The following is a 19,588-nucleotide window of genomic DNA, read 5'->3' as shown; positions in this document are numbered from 1 at the left end:
TCAACTAAGTACTGTATATAGGGTTTAAGTGGTTACGGTGTGTGCTATTAAAGCGATGGAACCGCCATCATCTGAGTGCGCTGACTGCACCCCTCGCTAATCTACCGAAAGCAATCATCATTTGAGCTGTTAAGTTAAATTACCTGTGTTCCTGCTGATTATGATTATTACACCTGAGAGCGTTTGTCTCTTCTAGGCTTCCTGAAAATGCATTAATGTGTCCTCTGATGCTCTCTGAGTAAATGAGTACACTATGAAGCACAATGTTATGTCCGGGGAACAATTCAAGCACACTGTTAACTACCAGAACACACTTTGACACACACACATGCGCACACACAAATACACAACCTTCCTGTGTAGAATTGAGCATACCTGACCCGGTGCACTGCACCTGGTAAACATCAGTGGGAGACTGTGGAAGTTTACAGCTTGGTGCGAAGGCTGTGTGTGTGTGTGTGTGTGTGTGGGGGTGTGGGGGTGACTATAGGCCTACTTGTGAGTGTCTCAACTGTCTCCACAACTATAGTATAATTTGAAAGTATTACAGAGAGAGAGTATTACAATTAGATTCAGGTTGAGGTTATGATTAGACATTTAAAGGTTAGGTTTAGGCGTTGGAGTTATGCCTGATTATTCTTACAGTAGCTGCGTACCGGTGTCAGGAACAAAACAAATTGCAGATAAGTTCACAACGCGTCGCAGCGCAACATGTTGTGAACATGTATATATGTTAAAAACTGCTAAAATAATGTATTGAATTAAAATGGCATTAATAAAAATTACCGTACTTAAATGCTGATGTCCTCACAGAATCAGCTTTATTGTCACACAGAGCAAAGATTGTGTCATAACACAATATATACATATATTACACATAGCATATCCAGCTTGTACAGAATGTACATGAGGTTAAACATAAGGTGCATGAACATAGCAGCAGGTAAGTACATGATATTAGACATCAAAGTGCAAAAAGAGCATCAGCGCATTGTACTTGAGATTAAGATGCAAAGCGAGTAACAGGTTCAACCAAATAGTTCACATAGGGCGGTAACTCTCACAGGTACAATCCACATGGTAGATCGGCAAGGAAGAGTAAAGTCCATGGCAGCAGTCTAATGGTACCTGGTTGGAAGCTGTTCATAAAACCGGTGGTCTATAATACTAAGGTAGGCCTCCTTGCCTGGCTGTGGTCGCTGTAGGGGCATGAACAGTTTGTGGCTGGGGTGGTGCCTGTCCTTGATGTGCTGAGCTTTGACTACACACCTCTTCTTCTTGTACAGTTCCTGGAGGGAGGGAAGATCACCTCCCATTATGCGCTCGGCCCGAACGCACCACCCGCTGTAGATTTTTCTGTTCACGGGCAGTGTAGTTGCCGTAACCATGGCAGTAACACGGCCTATTCAAACTTATACAAACGTGTGTGTTTGGGCTGGTCAATTAACCGAAAATATAATTGAAACCGATATTTAGAACCAATAACGACTTATAACAAAATATTCAAGAAGCAAGTTTTTTTAAATAAATTATTTCTTATATCAACGAATCAGCACAAAAAATGTAATAGATGTTTTACAATTGACTAAATAAATTAGACTGTTTGAACCACTTCACCCTGTATTACACTTAGTTGTACAATGGTGGCGCACAAAAATAGCAGTTGAAAATCGTCATATCGCCTAGCCCTAGAGTGGGTGGATGTTTTGGGGACAGTTGTCTCACAAAACAGGGGGATGATTCACCTGTCAGAAAAGCTATTAAACTCTAAGAAAGGGCAAACATTTAAGGTGCCAATCAAAAAGGACTGACATCACTGTGAGATGACAGGTGATAGCGCTGTGTTGCCCCAAGATACCTCTGTGAAACACATAACGCATTAACCAGCTATTGTCTCCTGTCAGCATATTCCCATGTGGATGACTTAATTATAGCATGTCGTTGCTGTCGGGCGGAAAACTTGTATGTCCAAAACTGTTACTTTTGATGATATAGGGAAAAAAAGAACTTGTTTTCCAATGGATCCTATATGTAGTTATTATTTAGTCACAAGGTCTTAATACTTTTCATCGGTTAAATAGTTATTATTAAATAGTTATTATACCCTCAGACAGACCACTTTCAACCCGGCATCCCAATTTTGTCATAGGTGAATATACTGTGTATAGATATATTGGGGGGAAAAGAGAACCTACTGTAATGGCCAATCTACAAACTCGCAATGCGTCACGCTGAGACATGTTGTGGGCTTTTAGTTTGTCTATTTTCACTACTTTTGCATGACTCTGTCATATGACGAAGCGCATTAATTCATGAAAATAATAAATAATAAAAGATGAAATATGGAGATGCAAGGGTTCTGCCCGACAGCGACAATGTGAATTTGAGAGAGTAGCCTTTGGTTGTGTTGCTTTCATCTTCCGTTAAGTTCTCATTGTTTAGCTCCCAGGAAGGAACACGGCTAAGTACAACATTGAAATATGTATGATTTTGTCATTTAATTTGTCATTGGTGTTAGCCTACTTCACAAGCTTGCCGGTTCAGCAGTTGCCTTCGGCCTAATGAGCCGAGTGGAAGCAGAGACCCTTTAGAGATAGGATTTAATTTACCCATGGACTGTATGAATATAAAAATCGATGCCTATATAATTGCAATGCTGAACTCTAAATACATCTGGACTCCGAAAACCTAACTGGAGAACCTAGATGTTGAAGTGCAGAGCAGCTATTAAGGGTTTCATTCATTCACTGCCGATGGTTCATTCATTACTGTTGGAGATCAGCCTCATTAGTTAGATCATTGTACTCTGCTTCCCGTGGTAGTCACATAAGGAGGCTTAGAGATAATCTCAGAGTCAAGCAGAGTAAAGGCAAGTGGGTTCAATGGGAAGGCAGCCGTGCAACTAATTGTTATATTACACTTCAGTCTTAACCACATAAGCCCTGTTTTATACTTAACCGTGCCATACAACGACGTCACGTGAAAATAGTCGATCGACGAGGTCACACAACACGTCGCATCATGCTGCGTTGTGAGCTTGTAGATGTTTTTTTTAACAAATTATTTGAGCATTTTTCCAAAGTAAAAACAAAGTGCTTAAAAAAGTTCACATTTTGGAAAGTTTTTAAATTTTGGTGTGTGTGTGTGGGGGAGGGGGGGGATACGTAGCCTACAATGACATGCCCAAGATAGGGATGCCAGGTTCAATTTGGTTAAACTGTAAGCCAGAATTGAAACGGCTTGGTTTTGAGATCTGCACACGCACAAAAAAAAGGACTCCCTGTCTGTGCTAAATTGTCTGTCTGCACACCAGTGTCGCTGTTCATTTGCCTCAGCTTCGCTCCGGGTGACGGCGTAAACAAGGAACACAAGCTCGTCTTTAGCAGCGGCACAACTATTTTGTTTTGGTAGACCTCGGAATGTCCCAGTCTCCACCCTTTAAGTTTCCTCCAGCCCTTTCAGAGGCCTCTGCTGCAAGAAAACATCTAATTACATCAAGAGGCATGATATACAGTACAGTAGTGAACCATAGACTTCTGTATTGTACTCTACTGCAGTGGTTCTCAAACGGTGGGTCTTCAGGACCCCCAGGGGGGTCCCCAAATGATTTTGGGGGGGTCCCCAGATAATTTGCTTAATGGGCAACATACAGTATAAGTGGGGTATCTGCACATTTCTAAAGTGACAATTTAATACCTCTAAAATGAAAAAAAAAAATTAAGACCATTACTGCGTCAAAAGTAATCAACAAACTATACTAAATTGACAAACATTGGCCAAATTTTCAAATATTACCTAAGAAAGTGGCAAAAATAGCCGATCTACATGCTCAAGGCGTTGTGAGCTTGTACAGTAGATCGGCTATTTTCGCAATATGTATCTGTGGAACTGAGTCAAACTAAAATGTAATGCCTCAACTTCTACAATTACAAGCGCTTGTCAGGTTTGGGGGTCCCCAGTTCGGATATGATTATTTTCGGGGGTCGCGGTCTGAAATGTTTGAGAACCAACCACTGCTCCACTGTATTGTATGGAAATCCCCATAATGTTAATGCTGTGGCTTGTTGGCAGCTGTCAAATCAAAGAAACACCCCTCAAATAAATGAGGCAAGTAAAGTACACATAGTTAACTTATCCATTTGTCACTCAGAGAGTGTACAAGTGGAACCAAATGGACCCTTATGCATCCATTTGCTTTCATTTGTGCGCTCTTAAAAGAAAAACACTGAGGCAGTATTAGACCAGGGTTGGGAAACCACATGTTTTTGATCTAACAGGCGATGATGTTCGGCTATTGAGGTGATCAATTGATCAAAAGCAACCATTATTAACCATTATTGTTTGATGTACAACTTTTCTCCACAGATATTCAGGATTTACCTGAATATTTGGACCTTAAAGGGACACTTCACCCAAAAAAAACTTTCTTTCAATGGATTAGTCACCCCATGGAGACCTCCATGGGGTGACATCCATTGAAACAAAGTTTTTTTTGGGTGAAGTGACCCTTTAATTATTTATATTAAATTATTTACACATTATTTGTTGGGTTTTAGTATTAAATTAGTGACTTATTCTGCGCTTGTACTATTCTATTTAGCAGCCTATAATAAGACATAAAAGCAGTGTCGGTTTTCACTGCCTTGGAAAACAGCTAGGTGATCAGCATGTACCCGAAAGGGTTGCCCACCCCTGGGATAGCGCAGACATCTTTTCAGCTCTGTTATGTTGTGATGTGCCCTTCCTCTCGCATGGGTCACGGGCACCCAGTACCTTTCTCGATTGGAAACGTCAATACCAGCAAATTCAAATCCTTCTGCGTGGCCTGAGGGCAACCCAGACATGCTAGACAGCAGACTAGACAACTAGACAGCACACTCTGACAAGGGGCTAGAAAATCACATATCAATGCAGAGCAGTGGTGGGAAAAAGTACTACATTTCTTTACTTAAGTAAAAGTATCAATGCTGCAATGTAGAAACACTCTGTTACGAGTAAAAGTCTGGTAATATAAATTTACTTAAGTAAAAGTACAAAAGTATTGGCATCAACATATACTTAAAGTACCAAAAGTAAAAGTACTCATTATGCAGAATGTCCCATTTCATATGTATCGTACGTATAAAATGATTTTGAAAATAGCAGATCTACAAGCTCACAACACGTCATGATGTGACGTGTTGTGAGCTTCTAGATTGGCTATTTTCAAATAGCCAAAGTTTAAATAGGGCTGAAGTGGTTTATGTATGTTTTGTAATAATAATTCAAATCTACAAAGTAACTAGTAACTACGTTTTCAAATAATTGTAGTGGAGTAAAAAGTATAACGTCTCTGAGATGTAGAAATAGAAATACTCTAGTAAAGTAAAAGTACCTCAAAATTGAACTTAAATACATTACTTGAGTAAATGTCCTTATAGTCTGTACAAAACTGGATTCTAATCTTGGGTCTGTTGAATTAATTACTTCATTAATTAGGCCCTGGTGATGGGTGACTGATTCATCAGCATAACTCAATATTTTTTTGCCGGATGGCACCTCACTGCTTTTTTGGTTGAGAACAGCCAGGGGGCTCATGAACCTTCAATAGGAAAACATTTAGAGTGATTTTCTCTCAATGCACGCTTCATTATCTACCTTTTATTATCAGGCCCCAGAGAATGCCTCAGGGTTATTCTTCACTCATCCCTACTCAAATCCACTTCCTCTCCCAATGTTTCCGGGGCGACGCTGCCTCGGGAAGCGGCGCGGCCATCATGGGAGCGGAAAGGTCCCAGGTTCCTCCTTGGCCGCGCGTCGAAGTGTCCTTGAGCAAGACACTGAACCCCTAACTGCTCCCGACGAAGATCTGTGCCTTGCATGGTTGCCTCCGTCGGTCGGTTTGTGAATTAACGCACCCAACCAGCGTTTCTCAACCAGTGGTCCACGGACCCCTAGTGGTCCATGGCATAATTACAGGTGGTCTTTTCCACAAGAGGGCACGGTAGAAATGCTATTGTTCCAGTTGTTAGACGGGACCCTTGGCCATCGCCCAGACACCGTTTATTTACATCAGGGTCCTCGTTGTGGCTTCTGCAACGGTAAAAAAAAACGCTGGCACTGGCTGTACCCTGTTTTAAAAAACCTCTGGCACTCAATGTGTTAAGGGCTTGATATATTTTGTTCTGAAATGAAACGAAAATACCAGATCTACAACCTCACAGTGTGTCACACTGCAACACGTTGTGAGGCTGTAGATCTGCTATTTTCAGTGCACAGCTGCGGCATGCAAGTATAAAACCGTTCAAATGAATTAATAATAAATGAACCATTAAAGCAGCACTGTGTAACTTTCCTCTTCTACCCCGGATTTGAACCCGGTTTCTCCTGCGCAAGTGCTGACATTTTTACCATTGAGCTAATAGAGCCGGCCTGCTTGCTTGGGGGATAAATTTGAGTCTTAACCATCAGGTCCATCAGGTATCAATCACCAGTGTGTATATATAGTTGTGGGGGAGGTGGGGTGGTCCTTGAGGAGTATTTAAAATATGCTAGTGGTCCAGAGAGCTCAGAAAAGGTTGAGAACCACTGTTGCACCGCACATTGTAAATCGCTTTGGATAAAGGCTAAATGCAGTCCATTTACCATGTGTTGCAGTCCTTGCTGTGTGGAAGTGTGTTTTGTGTATGAGGTCATTTACCTGGGGGTTCTTAATTGGTGTTTGTGTTTTTAACCAGACGCCACACAAAGGTACAGCACTTCCACGCCATAGCTGTCAAACAGCACGCTGACTCCCTTTTCTCAAAACCTACTGTATGTAGTGTTTCACCAGGTCCTTGGCACCGCACCCTTCCTTCAGACACAGTCGTGAAATCATAGGCCTTTTCACCATGCCAGACGTGTGATTTATCCTCCTGTCTGTGAACACTCACCACGTCTCTCACGTTTTGCATTGTGTGAGTGTTCAAAAGGCATCTCCAATGAAGCCACAGGCATTTAAAATGGCTTGACCCGAAATCTGCTGACCTGGCTATCTGCAATGAGCAGATTGATTGGTTGATTGATTGATTGAATACTTTATTAGTCAAGAAATGTAAACAGCTAGCACGGCCACGGAGGTACAGTAGAACAAATCAGGCTAAAAGGATAACACACAAAAAGTCCTGGGGACTTGTTTCCATTGTGGTCCTATGTATTCAATTCATCAACAGTGCATAACATATTAACACATTAATAAATGGTAAATGGTAATGGTGCATTTATATAGCACTTTTATCCAAAGCGCTTTACATAGATTGTGCATTACATTCATACACACACACATTCATACACACATTCATACACCGATGGCGGAGGAAACCATGCAAGGCACCAACCTGTTCATCGGTAGCAATTAGGGGTTCAGCATCTTGCTCAAGGACACTTTGACACTAACTCTTCTGGGGGAGCCCGGGATCGAACTGGAAACAATTATTATTAACAACTCTGTCAATAGATGCCTCCATCATCTTAGGAAGACAATGCAAAGTGTTGTTGACCGTAGCACAAATCCATTTTCTACAGTATGGACTCACAGGATGTTTTCTGGAATTAGCATTGCCAAATGAATCATTGTGTAATACATTTCAAGCCCCAAAACTTCCAAATTGTACTGTATTGAAAACAAACATAGTGGATTGTCTGAAATTGCACTTGTTCTTACCTTGAGGAAATGAAAACAAATAAAAACGTAGAGTAATGAAGTACTTCATTGGGTGTCTCACCAGAAAAACTCAAACATCCATGAATTAATATTTTATTAATTATTATATTATATTATTTTAAATATGGCCCCCTGAGGCCAGAACCATAGACGTTTTCTTGTTAACATACATTACAGAGTATGTGCACTTTAAGGGGGCAAAGCTCTTTGACTGGAACACGCACTCTAATCAGCTGTGCGTGATTAGAGACAGCTATAAGAAACAAGCTTCTGTGCGGGATCTCGTGACCTCAAGTACAAGTCTATCTCAAACTAGAGACATGTATTACAGATAGCTGTAAAGCAGCGGTTCTCAAACCGTTTCATGTCAATGACCCCCAAATGAATATGCATTTGGCTGCGGACACCCATTTTGTGCCGAAGACCCCCATACAAGATTTGTGTTGTCAAAATGTTTTAAAGCTTTAAAGCTTGTAGATCTGCTATTTCCAAATAGGCAATGTATATATAGGGTGTAGGGGTGTGCCCCACTAATTTCACGATACGATACGATACACGATATTGGGCTCACGATATCGATACGATACGATATATCGCACTTTTTTATTATGAAAATATATATAATATATACAATTTCTTTTAAAATTATTATTAGGTTTTTTTTTCGTCCAAAAACGCCAAAACGATACATATCGTCACAAAAAAAGTATCGCGATATATCGCGGGACGATATATCGGCACACCCCTAATAGGGTGGTTAAACAGATTTTGATGCTATATTAGCTAGTTTAGCTGGGGACACCCTGGAATCCCTTGGGGACCCCTGGACCCCACCTTGAGAACCACTTGCTGTAAAGAGTGCTGCGTTCTGCCCCCCAGCTATGAATTTGTATCTACAGATTTGGGGGGGGGAGAGGGGGGGTATGTACAGTATTCAGGACAGCTTGTCTGCACTCTGCACATTGAAAAATATTTCTATTTTATTTCCATGAATGTCTAAAATGCAGGCCTATTTCGGCCCCTTGATAGGACATGTCAGAGATGGTGAAATTGCATTCAATTTGCCTCTGCCGAAGCAAACTTGACTGGAAAGTAGTTGATGGCTGTCCTTGTCTGTGAGGGAAGCCCTGCATATTTAGCATCAGGAAAAAAAAAGCAAGAGCAGGTTTGGTATGTGAGTATTGCAACCGCCTACACTTGATCTTCATTACTTTAATTGTCCTGGCATTTCACTACGATGGCGAGCTTGCGAGTAGAACAGTGGAATGTTAGTCCGTTTAAATCCACTTCATGCAAAGCTGCCACATTCCTGGGCTATTTCAGCTTTAGTTTTTTTTCCATCAAAAAGGGAATAAGTGCATACCATTAGTATTAGCACAGTGCCAGCCAAACATTTCCGCGTGGCACTGCTAACACAGCAACTATACCCTGTGTTGTCCATCTTACCGGTGCATGTCCTAATGAGATGTTGAACGGACAGCTGGAACTCTTCTAAACTTTTCTTTACTCATTCAATCCGAGAACGCATCTACAAATGTCTTCTAAATCCTAACAGCTTTCTGAAAACCGTATGTTGCTATAATATCAGTGGTTCTCAAACTTTTTCATGTCAAGGACCCCCAAAATTATATGTTTGGTCGCGGACCCCCATCTCAAAATATTTTGTTCCAGGGGACCCCCCAGAAGCAAATATTTTAGTTGCAAATGTTCGCTTTAAATAATATATATTCAAAGATTTTCAAAAATGTTCATGATTTTTCAAAAATAGCAGATATACAAGCTCATAGCGTGGCACTCGGTGCCACGCTATGAGCTTGTATACCTGCTATTTTTGAATAGCCAAAGTATAAAATAATGGCTATTGCTAAAATCTAAAATGACTTAAACAACTACTGTAACGTTTGACCAAAAACTCACATTCATCTCCCACTGCATCCAGCCATGAAACATGCTGTCTGTCTTACCTGTGCCATAATGTGATTTTTTACAGACAACTGGATCTCTCCTATATGCTTCTTAAACAAGACATGACTCAGTCATGTATACCAGCTTGCTTTCCTCTCTCGCTCTCGCTCTCGCTCTCTCTCTCTCTCTCTCTCTCTCTCTCTCTCTCTCTCTGTGCGCCGTGTATGGTTCCTGATTTGTCTCGCAGAATCTGGCAACACTGCTAGTGGCTCCCCATTGGCTTAGACCGGTTGCTTATTTCTCTTGCAGAATCTGGCAACACTGCTAGGCCAGAAAGGACGCTACGCAGCTTGTATGCAGAGGTGTAAAGTAACTAAGTACATTTACTCAAGTACATTACTTGAATTTTGTCCTATATATTACTCTGTGTCACGGTGATTTGAACCGACGGCAGGCGTGTATAGAGGCGCGTATAGAGGCGAGAGGCGTGTCTAGTACCATAGCTTGGGAGGACGAGACCGCCCGTTCAGAGTATGGGAAAGCATCCCCATTGGCTTAAAGGACAGCCAATGATTGAAAACATGTCGCGAATATGTTGAACACATGGCTGACTAGTAGGTCAGTCTCTTCTTAGACCAGCTTGCAAGCTGGTAAAAACTAACTTTTGACCACAACTTCACATTAATCACCGACTCATCATACAGCCAGGAAATGTTAACCTTAACTTTGTTGACAGGGTCCGCAAGGGGTCTGTACTTGGCCCTGTCCTTTTTTATGTCTACACCAAATCTATTCGCTGCTTGTACCTGTATGAGTGAGTGATATTCTTCAGAAAAATAGCAGACAAAATGTGTTAGCTCACAACGCATCGCAAGCATGCGTTGTGAGCTTGTAGATCTGCTATGTTCGCTGAATGTTCACCCAATTTGGACCAGAATAGGGATGCAAGGGTTCATGTGGTTAGAGCTGGGTAATATCTGGCATATTACCCAGCTTTCTTTCACTTAAGTTGTCAGGGATTTCACTGTCTGACTGTCTTCTGTGAGGCCAGCTCATTTTAACCCATTCAGTCCGGGAACGCATCTCTATCATTTTAGATTTCCTTGGCTATTCAAAAAATAGCAGATATAGAAGCTCATAGCGTGGCACCGAGTGCCGCACTATGAGCTTGTAGATCTGCAAAAAATGTGTGCAAATCTTTGAATATACTACACTGCTCAAAATAATTAAGGGAACACTTTGATCCCTTAATTCTTTTGAGCAGTTTTTTTTGCAGTATGTACACAGTTCATGAAAACTAAAAATAATTAAGGGTCAAATCAAAGTGTTCCCTACATTTCTTTGAGCAGTATATATTTTTTTAAAGCACAAATTTGTCAAATATTTTGTTCCAGGGACCTCCAGAAATCTTCGCTTAAAACAATATATATATTCAAAGATTTGCACAAATGTTCAAGATCTTTCAAAAACAGCACATCTACAAGCTGATAGCGCGACACTCTATGAGCTTGTATATCTGCTACTGTATTTTTGATAGCTCAAATCTAAAATGACACAGATGCGTTTCCGGATTGAATGGGTTAATACGCTTTGTACTTTGAATAATATTGCTGTCCTGGTTCCAAAGGAATTTCGTTGCCAACCTGCTTGTTGCTGTGTGGCAGCGTGTGTCTTGTGTTGGACTGCAAGCTGTTTGGTTTGCCTACGAGTTGTGTGGAGGTGGTCGAATCGGACACAACCGTTTGGCCTAGTTATGTGAGGGAAGATTAGAAATGCACCGCCACCAAGTCGTACCAGAGGATAACGGGGGATTTCGAAGCCTTTGAAACCACAACTTGCCTTTGATATGCAATCGCCCGGGGAGCTTACCTTTCAGCTCAACTCTTTGATATGCTCCACTTCCCCAAAAAATAAACAAGCACTTAGAGTAATATTTACTTAGTAAGCACGCAATTCTGCAGAATTTCAAGGCATCAAATGTACCAGACTCCACAGATGGTGAATGGGCTTGTGGCCCAGAGGTAAACAAAGTGTAGTACAGATGAACCCAGGTTGTTACTGGCACGGAGTTGGACAGCCAGACGAGTCGTAAACATTAGCTCACTTTGGGAAAAGAGGGGGGGGGGGACTTCATGCTGTTTGATTGTATGCATGTAGTACATTGGTTCTCAAAGTGGGGTCCGGGGCCCCCAGGGGTCCTTGAGGGAGTTCCAGGGGGTCCCCAGCTAAATGATGGATAGTTAGGAACCAAATGGACCCTTATGGGTCGGTAACTCTGAGAGTGTACAAAATGGACCCTAACGGGTCCATTTGGTTCCATTTGTGCACTCTCAGAGTTAAATTAACATTGATTTTACAATATAAATTGTGGTCCCAGAGATAGAAATGCCATTAAATGGGGGTCCGTAGTCTAATGCATGTCAAACTGGGGGTCCTTGAAATTAAAATGGTTGAGAATCACTGCTAGAGGTGTAAAAATCTTCTCTTATGGGGGTCCCTGCCTGGCATATCTTTTCAAATGGGGGTCCGCGGGCTATTAAGTGTCAAGTTGGGGGTCCTTGACATGAAGAAGTTTGAGAACCACTGATGTAGTATATCCATGTATATCTGTAGGATTTAAGTCATTTTGAACCAATAAACCCTATTTCATATACTTGTTCGATGGTGTTGCACTAAACCCATTAAGACCTGGAATGCATCTGTGTCATTTTAGATTTCTTTGGCTATTCAAAAATAGCAGATCTACAAGCTCATAGTGCGGCACCGAGTGCCGCGCTATGAGCTTGTAGATCTGCTATTTTTGAAAAATCTTGAAAAACTTGTTTTTTCGGAAAAAAACTAAAACTGTTAGGATTTAGAAAACATTTTTAAGAATCGCCTCAGGTCTTAAGGGGTTAACTAGTGAAAGGTGCGAAAATAGTGAGAACGTTTTATAACTTTTTTAATGTTCGCCTATTATGACCTGCCAAAAATAGGGACCGCAGGATGAAACTGATTATTAATCTCTACCACCCCTTGTCTCTCTCTATCTTTGTTCCAGGTGGAATATTGGCATATACACCGGAGGGATCGCACAGACGACGCATTTTCCACTATGAACCGGGCTTTCAACAGGAAAAAAGGTTAGCACAAAAAATAACATTACTTTGTACTTGTATTTTGTGGTGGTTTTGGCTGAGACACCCGGCAGCTATGAAATAATTAGATCTACGGTATGTGCAACCGCACACTGATAGAGTGTTTGTGCATCAGCATGTGGAATGCGTTTGTGATCGGGCCACCCTGGTATTGCTGAGGCTGGGCTGCCACAAACAAATCGATGAATGGTAGAAAGACGGCGGGTTGATCTCATTCTCAGTGGATTCCAATACCTGAAGTCTGCATGTGTACATGGACGTGAGCATGCAAAACCTTCAGCTAATTCTGAGAACAACACAGAGAGCAACACGTCGGGACTAAACAAAACCCCAGTGAAACCCTAATGCAGTGGTTCTCAAAGTGAGAAACTTTACATGTCTGTAACTTTTGAATGTACAAATGGAACGAAATGGATTGGAAGGGTCCATTTGGTTCCATTTCAGAGTTATGGGCGTCCTTGAAAGTAAACCATTCTGAGAACAAGTACAGCACAGACAGTGTGTTTTGTGTGAGTGAGTGTGTGCGCATGGCCACGCGCGTGTGCGTGTGCGTGTGCGTGTGCGTGCGTGCGTGTGAAACACCAGTGATGGGTGAGTACAGCACAGCAAGTGCACCTCTGCTTGTCTCAGTGCAGCATGGTTCTTGAGGTGACCCTTCCGAGTGTGTGTGGGGGTGTGTGTGTGTGTGTATGTGTCAGTTGGCTCTATAGCTTGACGTGTGTTCACCACCATCTGTCCCGCTCCCCTCCTCCTTGGATCCTCAGACCTAGGGAATATGTGGATGATGTTTTGGAGAGCGTGTGGACCCAGGTGGTTTCACTGCACTTTAATGACATTTAGGTGTCACAACTCATAACTCATTCCACCCCCATCAGCCTGACTATGTTAGACTCTGAAGACCGCAATCAAATAAGGCAGAAATCTTCTCCTCCCCTGACTCGGATTATACATTTCCCTTTCATCTTTTGATACTGCAACGCAGCCCCTGCCTGATGGTTCTCCCCAGCCATCGTTTTGCACCAGGCTTTCCTTTTCCGTGTGAATTTAAGCTGATACTTAAAGCCATAGATCCTGCCTAGACTGTGAGGGCGCGCCGGTAGGAGGAATTCATAGAAGGAGCGAGGCACAACACACAAGTGTGCTTGCCAGCGGACAGATAAATCAGTCGCTAAGGAGCCCCTCGGCAGAAAGGACACAGACAGACAGACGAACCGACTGACAGTCGGCTATTTACCATTTGCTGCTTTGCACAGTTTTTCCCCCTAGCGAACGCCCCCAGAATGGCTAGGTACAAACTGTCCGTTTCTGTTAGTATTTCTGGGAAACTACAAAAAGTCCCATCTACTCGTCCAGCCATCTGGCACAAAAGGGCATTAAAGCTCTTTCACCGAGGGGCAGGAGCAGCCTCTCTCCAAAGTGTACACCAAACAGTGCAGACATTCAGCATCAGGCTCCATAGGCCAGTGGTTCCCAAACACTGGGTCGGGAACCATTTTTGGGTCACAGACCCGTTTTGATGGGTTGCGTTGTGAGTTTTTTCTTTTTTAAATAAGACTTTCTAGAACAAAAGTCAAACAATATTCAAAATAATTTCAGAATAAAATGTAACAAATAGTGAAAATCGCCAATCTACGGCCATTTTCAAAAAAAAATTAATAGGGCTTAAGTGGTGAATTCATAATTTTGGGGTTTGGGTTCCGGGGAGATACAGTATTTGGGGTCTTGACAGCCACTGCCATAGGCGTCCAGCTTAGTACAGTAGGACCCATTTCTGCTCCACTTGCTCCAGACAGACCTTCACATGGTGCAAACAGGTTGAAACCGGTGTGCTGGAAGTTTCCCACCCATGTTACATAGCCGCATGCTAGCTAGGTTTCATTTAAGCCTTTTAAATTGTTCATTTAACTCCAGGCGTGTACAAATCGGGTCTTCTTAATTTTTTTCCCTTCTTTTTTGTACAAAATTTGTGAGCATAAACGTAAATAAATCTGCAGCCTCTCCCACATATTTTGAGATTCCCATTGTTCGCTGCATGCGTGCCTATATGGACTTCAGTAGTTGGTAAAAGCTTCCGGTTGGGCATAGATTGAGGTTCACCTCACGCCTTATCTCGATTGTCCTCTTCCAGCTCCGTAGCTTTTCATTAATCCATGATTTCATTACTGATGTATCAGCACATGCTGTTCATATTTTTAGATCTAGAATAAGGGGTTTGAATTAATGATTAGTAGTCTGAAAAAGCGCCTCTGTCTCTGGAAACTTTACCACTTTTGCAAATTAAAAATGATTTTAATAGGAGTTATTTGGTGTGTGGATTTTTCCGTTTCTGTGTCACGTTGAATTAATCATAACATCTTTTATTTTCCCCTCATACCTCTTGAACTTACTTTCATCTTATCTGCTTTATTTTAACATGAGCTAAAGGGCCTACACAAGAGGATTGCATTGTTTTATGCATAAGCTTAATTATCTTGTGTATGATAATTAGGTTTTATACTTCACATATAACATGGTATACCGTTAGAGAGCCATGATGCTGCCACTGATCTTCTGGAATGAATGGATGTACAGACGAAAACACAATTTAATTCTCTGTTGAGCGAATTAGTAGAATTAAAACACTTCTTCCTTATTGTACCATGAATAAATTCCCTTATAACCATGGCTTTTTCCAGTTTCACACCGTCGTTTGACTGCAGCCGCGGATAAAACATTGCCGTCCACCGTAGATGTTTTCTAAGAAGCAAGGTGGTAATTTGTAGCCAACGCTGCATGTTCGGTATCACCTGGCATTGTCAGATCTGTTTACGATGCACTTGCATTATGTTCACAGTGGTGGGAACAAATGAGGGAGGTGCACGATGCACCGGCATGCTACAACATTTCTTTTCATCGCTTTTCTTGCTCATTTGCCCACAGTGGTATTGTACATGAAAGACTGTCACAGTATCTGACAGATCTCAAAAGACGAGGTCCTACCCCCCCGCTCTCACCCTGTGGTAATTATAATGTGAAGCTGCCGTTTTGGATACATTACAATAGTTCTGAATCCCCTCGCAAGTGTAAACGCATAGCCTTTAATCAGCCTGCTGGGCCTGTTGCGTAGGCACTTTAGCAGATGATGACCGAAAAAAAAAAATTGGGCTCATCTCTGTCTTTCTCCCCACTTTTGTTCTGCTTTCTCTGCCTATCGTTTTTCTCATTTATTTTCTGTTTCTGTCTCTCACTCAAACGCACACAAATACACACACACACACCACACACACACATACACACACACACACTCACACTCACACTCACACTCACACACACACACACACACCCTCTCACGCACACAGTCACACACGACAGCTACCCTGCCTTCGTTTTCGCAGTCAATTAGTCTCTGCTGAGCAGCAAAACACTGCCTCTGATTTATCAAATGAAGCCAGAGGATGTAGGGATTCTCAGCGGACTGACGGATACAGGCTGATTGTGGCAGCTCCCAGCTGTGAGCGACTGCGTTTGTGTCAAAGCAAGACATTCTCGGGGGCGCCTGGAAGCGCTTGCCAGCAATTGCACTGACCAAGTGGTTAGATTGGTTAAAGTTTTGTATTAACAATATGAATCTGCAAAGTAACCATGCAACTAAAGCTGTCAAATAACTGTAGTGGAGTAAAAAGAAAGTACAATATTTTACTCTGAGTTCTAGTGGAGTAGAAGTATAACTGTACAGTATCAAAAAATGGAAGTACTCAAGTAAAGTAAAAGTACCACAAAATTGCACAGTACTTGAGTACATTTTCACCACTGACCATTATCGTCTCTCTCGGGTGGAAACCTCATATGTCAAACTGTTACTTCAAAAGTAGCAAAAGTAGCAAATCGACAAGCAGATCGCGCCGCGTTTCGAGCTTGCAGATCTGCTGCTTTTGATGCTTTTGTGTGACGCTGTAGGGCATTCACGAATAGTGATTTTTAGCTTTCGAATTATTCGACCTATAAGTATTCGAATATTCGATTAATCGATTTGATTAATTTTTTTTATGGCATTGATGACTCGACTCAAGGAATGCGAGTTGACGTCACACCAGAGCTCACAGCTGCGTGTCTGCTGTAGAAAAGCCACTATTATTTTTTTAGAATAATCGAATAGTGGTTTGATAGTCGAATAGTCGGTTTGATATTCGAATATTTGAATATTCGACTATTCGGTGAATGCCCTACGCTGTAGTATGATCAAGTAAGGCGTTAATTTACAAAAAAAACACAAGAAGTTAAAATATGGAGATAAGAGGTTTCTGCCCGACGGCGACGATTTCTAATCCCCCCCCCCCCCCCCGTCCCCCTGTCAGCTCTTGCATGTTCTCTCCTCTCTCTGCACTAGGTATCCTGTCCCTCTGCACTCTCCTATCTAACTAAAAGCTTAAACACTTAATCCCCTGTAGTCTTAGAGAACTGGACCTGAGTCACAACTGTAATTTAGCCACTTTTTCCATCTACACCAAAACTATTCGGCAAAGATAGCCAATCTATAAACTCACAATGCGTCACGTTGTGAACATGTTAGATTGGCTATTTGTGGCTAATGTTCCCCCCACAGAATGTGGACGCTGGGGTTCAAGTGGTTAAACAAAAAAATAAATAATACAAATCCGTTCTGGCAGGGAAATAATTTATATGCCAGGGTTGAGATTCATAAGCGAGCATGTGGAAAAATGCAGCGTCCGTTCTTCATCAGCTCACGGCATTATCGAACTAAGCCTCAATTAAATGTTTAAGCACTTAAGCCTTATATAGCTTTTTCGTCGTATGGCAAACAGCAAAAACGGCCAATCCGCAAGCTCACAACACGTATTGACCTTGTAGATCTGAAATGCTTTGATGTTTTCGGAAATGTTTGTAACATTTTGAAATTCAAAAAAATATTTGAATGTTTGTTTGTTTGTTATTTCAAATCTTCGTCTATAGTGACATGCAGTGGTGGAAAAAGTATTCGCTTACTAAGCAAAAGTATCAATACTGCAATGTAGAAATACTCTTGTTACAAGTAAAAGTCCGGGATTCAAAATCTACTTGAGTAAAAGTACCAAAGTATTGGTATCAAAATGTACTTTAAGTACCAAAAATAGAAAGTTCTCGACGCATTGTGAGCTTGTAGATCTGCAATTTTCAAATGACCTAAATGTACAGTATATACTGTAAGGCTGAAGTGGTTAATGCATGTTTTGTAATAATAGTCAAAATATCAAAAATCAAATACAAAGTAACTAGTAACTAAAGTTGTCAAATAATTGTAGTGGAGTAAAAGTATAAAATTTGCCTCTGAAATGTAGTGGAGTAGAAGTGAAAGTACTGAAAATTGGACATACTCAAGTAAAGTAAAAAATACTTGAGTACAGTACAGTACAGAGTAAATGTACCACTGATGATATGCCAAAAATAGGGACACCAGTGGTCTAATCTTTTTATGCAAATGTTTGAATACAAATGTGGCTGCATACAGAAGCAGGGCCCCTGTTGACGCTGACATTGCCCTTCCCCTTCCGATGCCGTTGGCCAAGAAGAAGCCTGCCGTTGACAATATGCACGCGGCCCGGTGATTTAGCGTCCCTTTTATCTGGGTGTCTCGCCATGTTGTGTGGACTTGATCACCTACCAGGTACTCCACGGCGAGAAGAAGCTTGATCATTTTTATCACCTACGTTTACTGCCTGTGGAGCGTGACTTGAAACCCAAAGAAGCCAGAGGTCCCACAGGATAGATGTGTGTTTGTGTGTTTGTTTGTTTATTTATTCATTCACTCATTCATGAATGAAAACGCGTCGCTTCGCGCCGCGTTTCGAGCTTGCAGATCTGCTACTTTTGCTACTTTTGTGTGACGCGGTAGTATGATCAAGTAGGGCAAATTAATTTACAAAAAAACACAAAAAGGTTAAAATATGGAGATAAGAGGTTTCTGCACGACAGCAACGATTTGTCTTGGTGGAGTAGCGGAGCCGTGGCATGGAGCTCGTTTCACTGATACACATCGCGTCATAAACACAGTTTACTAGCAGCTAACAAGGGGAGGATAAAAAAAAACAAGCGTAGCTTTTTATGGCCCTGCGACTTGAGTGATATCTGGTCACTGGAAATGGGAGTAGTTTGAGTGCTAGTCCACTGTATAATGTTTACATCTCTGACAACAGATTGAATCCGATAATGTCACAGTAAGAGCTTAGTACTTGAATAATGACCAGTTCTGGGGAAAACACCATTAAAACTATGACCTTGTCTTAGTTGTCATGCTGTCATGATTGTAGCTTGGGTGAAATTATAGGTTTATATGGGTCTTTATGGCAGTTTTGGGGGCGCGGCGGTGTCTCAGACGGTATCAATCCCAGCACAGTATTTTAGAAATGGTTCATTCCAACAAAAAGGTGTATTTTTTCCACTGTTTGATGTCGCCACTGCTAACAGCGACTGTTAGCTTATGCCAAACAAACCACACTGCATTGATTTGCTTGCTGAACCTTCATGACATGACCGTAGTCATTTATGAATTCAAAAATCACACTGGATTTGAGTAATCGTTAACAGCAAAGCTGCACACACGGTGCATAGTGAGCTTGTAGATCGTCTATTTTCGGCACGAAACACCGGCACGCAACTAAGTATAAGTAACGCTTGAGTCGCCTGTCTCACTGCAGGTAGAGAAGAGCCATGCATTGTTTTTGCCAGCTCAGTGGCCTTGTGGTTACAGTACAGTGTCTGCCTTGAGACGTATCAAAGACTATACAAATGGCACACAATGGCTCGCTGCTTGTCACTCAGCATCACGGGGGTATAGTCCCTGTGACATGCTTATTGTCATGTTCAGGGGGTGTACTTGCACACCATTGGT

General features: G+C 41.8%; 1 protein-coding gene across 2 annotated transcripts in view; it reads left to right on the top strand.

Moving 5' to 3' along the window:
* Positions 1–1,098: 1,098 nt before the first annotated feature.
* Positions 1,099–19,588, top strand: part of gulp1a (GULP PTB domain containing engulfment adaptor 1a) — a 62,650-nt gene continuing 44,160 nt past the window's right edge. For both annotated transcript variants that reach the window (XM_080412575.1, XM_080412576.1), the window contains exons 1-2: positions 1,099–1,172; positions 12,627–12,708. In XM_080412575.1, the coding sequence (XP_080268701.1) occupies positions 1,122–1,172; positions 12,627–12,708 (133 nt within the window). In that variant the 5' untranslated portion in view covers positions 1,099–1,121. The remainder of the gene's footprint in view (positions 1,173–12,626; positions 12,709–19,588) is intronic.

The sequence above is a fragment of the Gymnoscopelus braueri genome, assembly GCF_963280865.1.
Source record: "Gymnoscopelus braueri genome assembly, chromosome: 18".
Lineage (NCBI taxonomy): Eukaryota > Metazoa > Chordata > Actinopteri > Myctophiformes > Myctophidae > Gymnoscopelus > Gymnoscopelus braueri.
The sequence above is the reverse complement of the archived record's forward strand: the minus strand, read 5'-3'. Positions and strand labels throughout refer to the sequence as shown.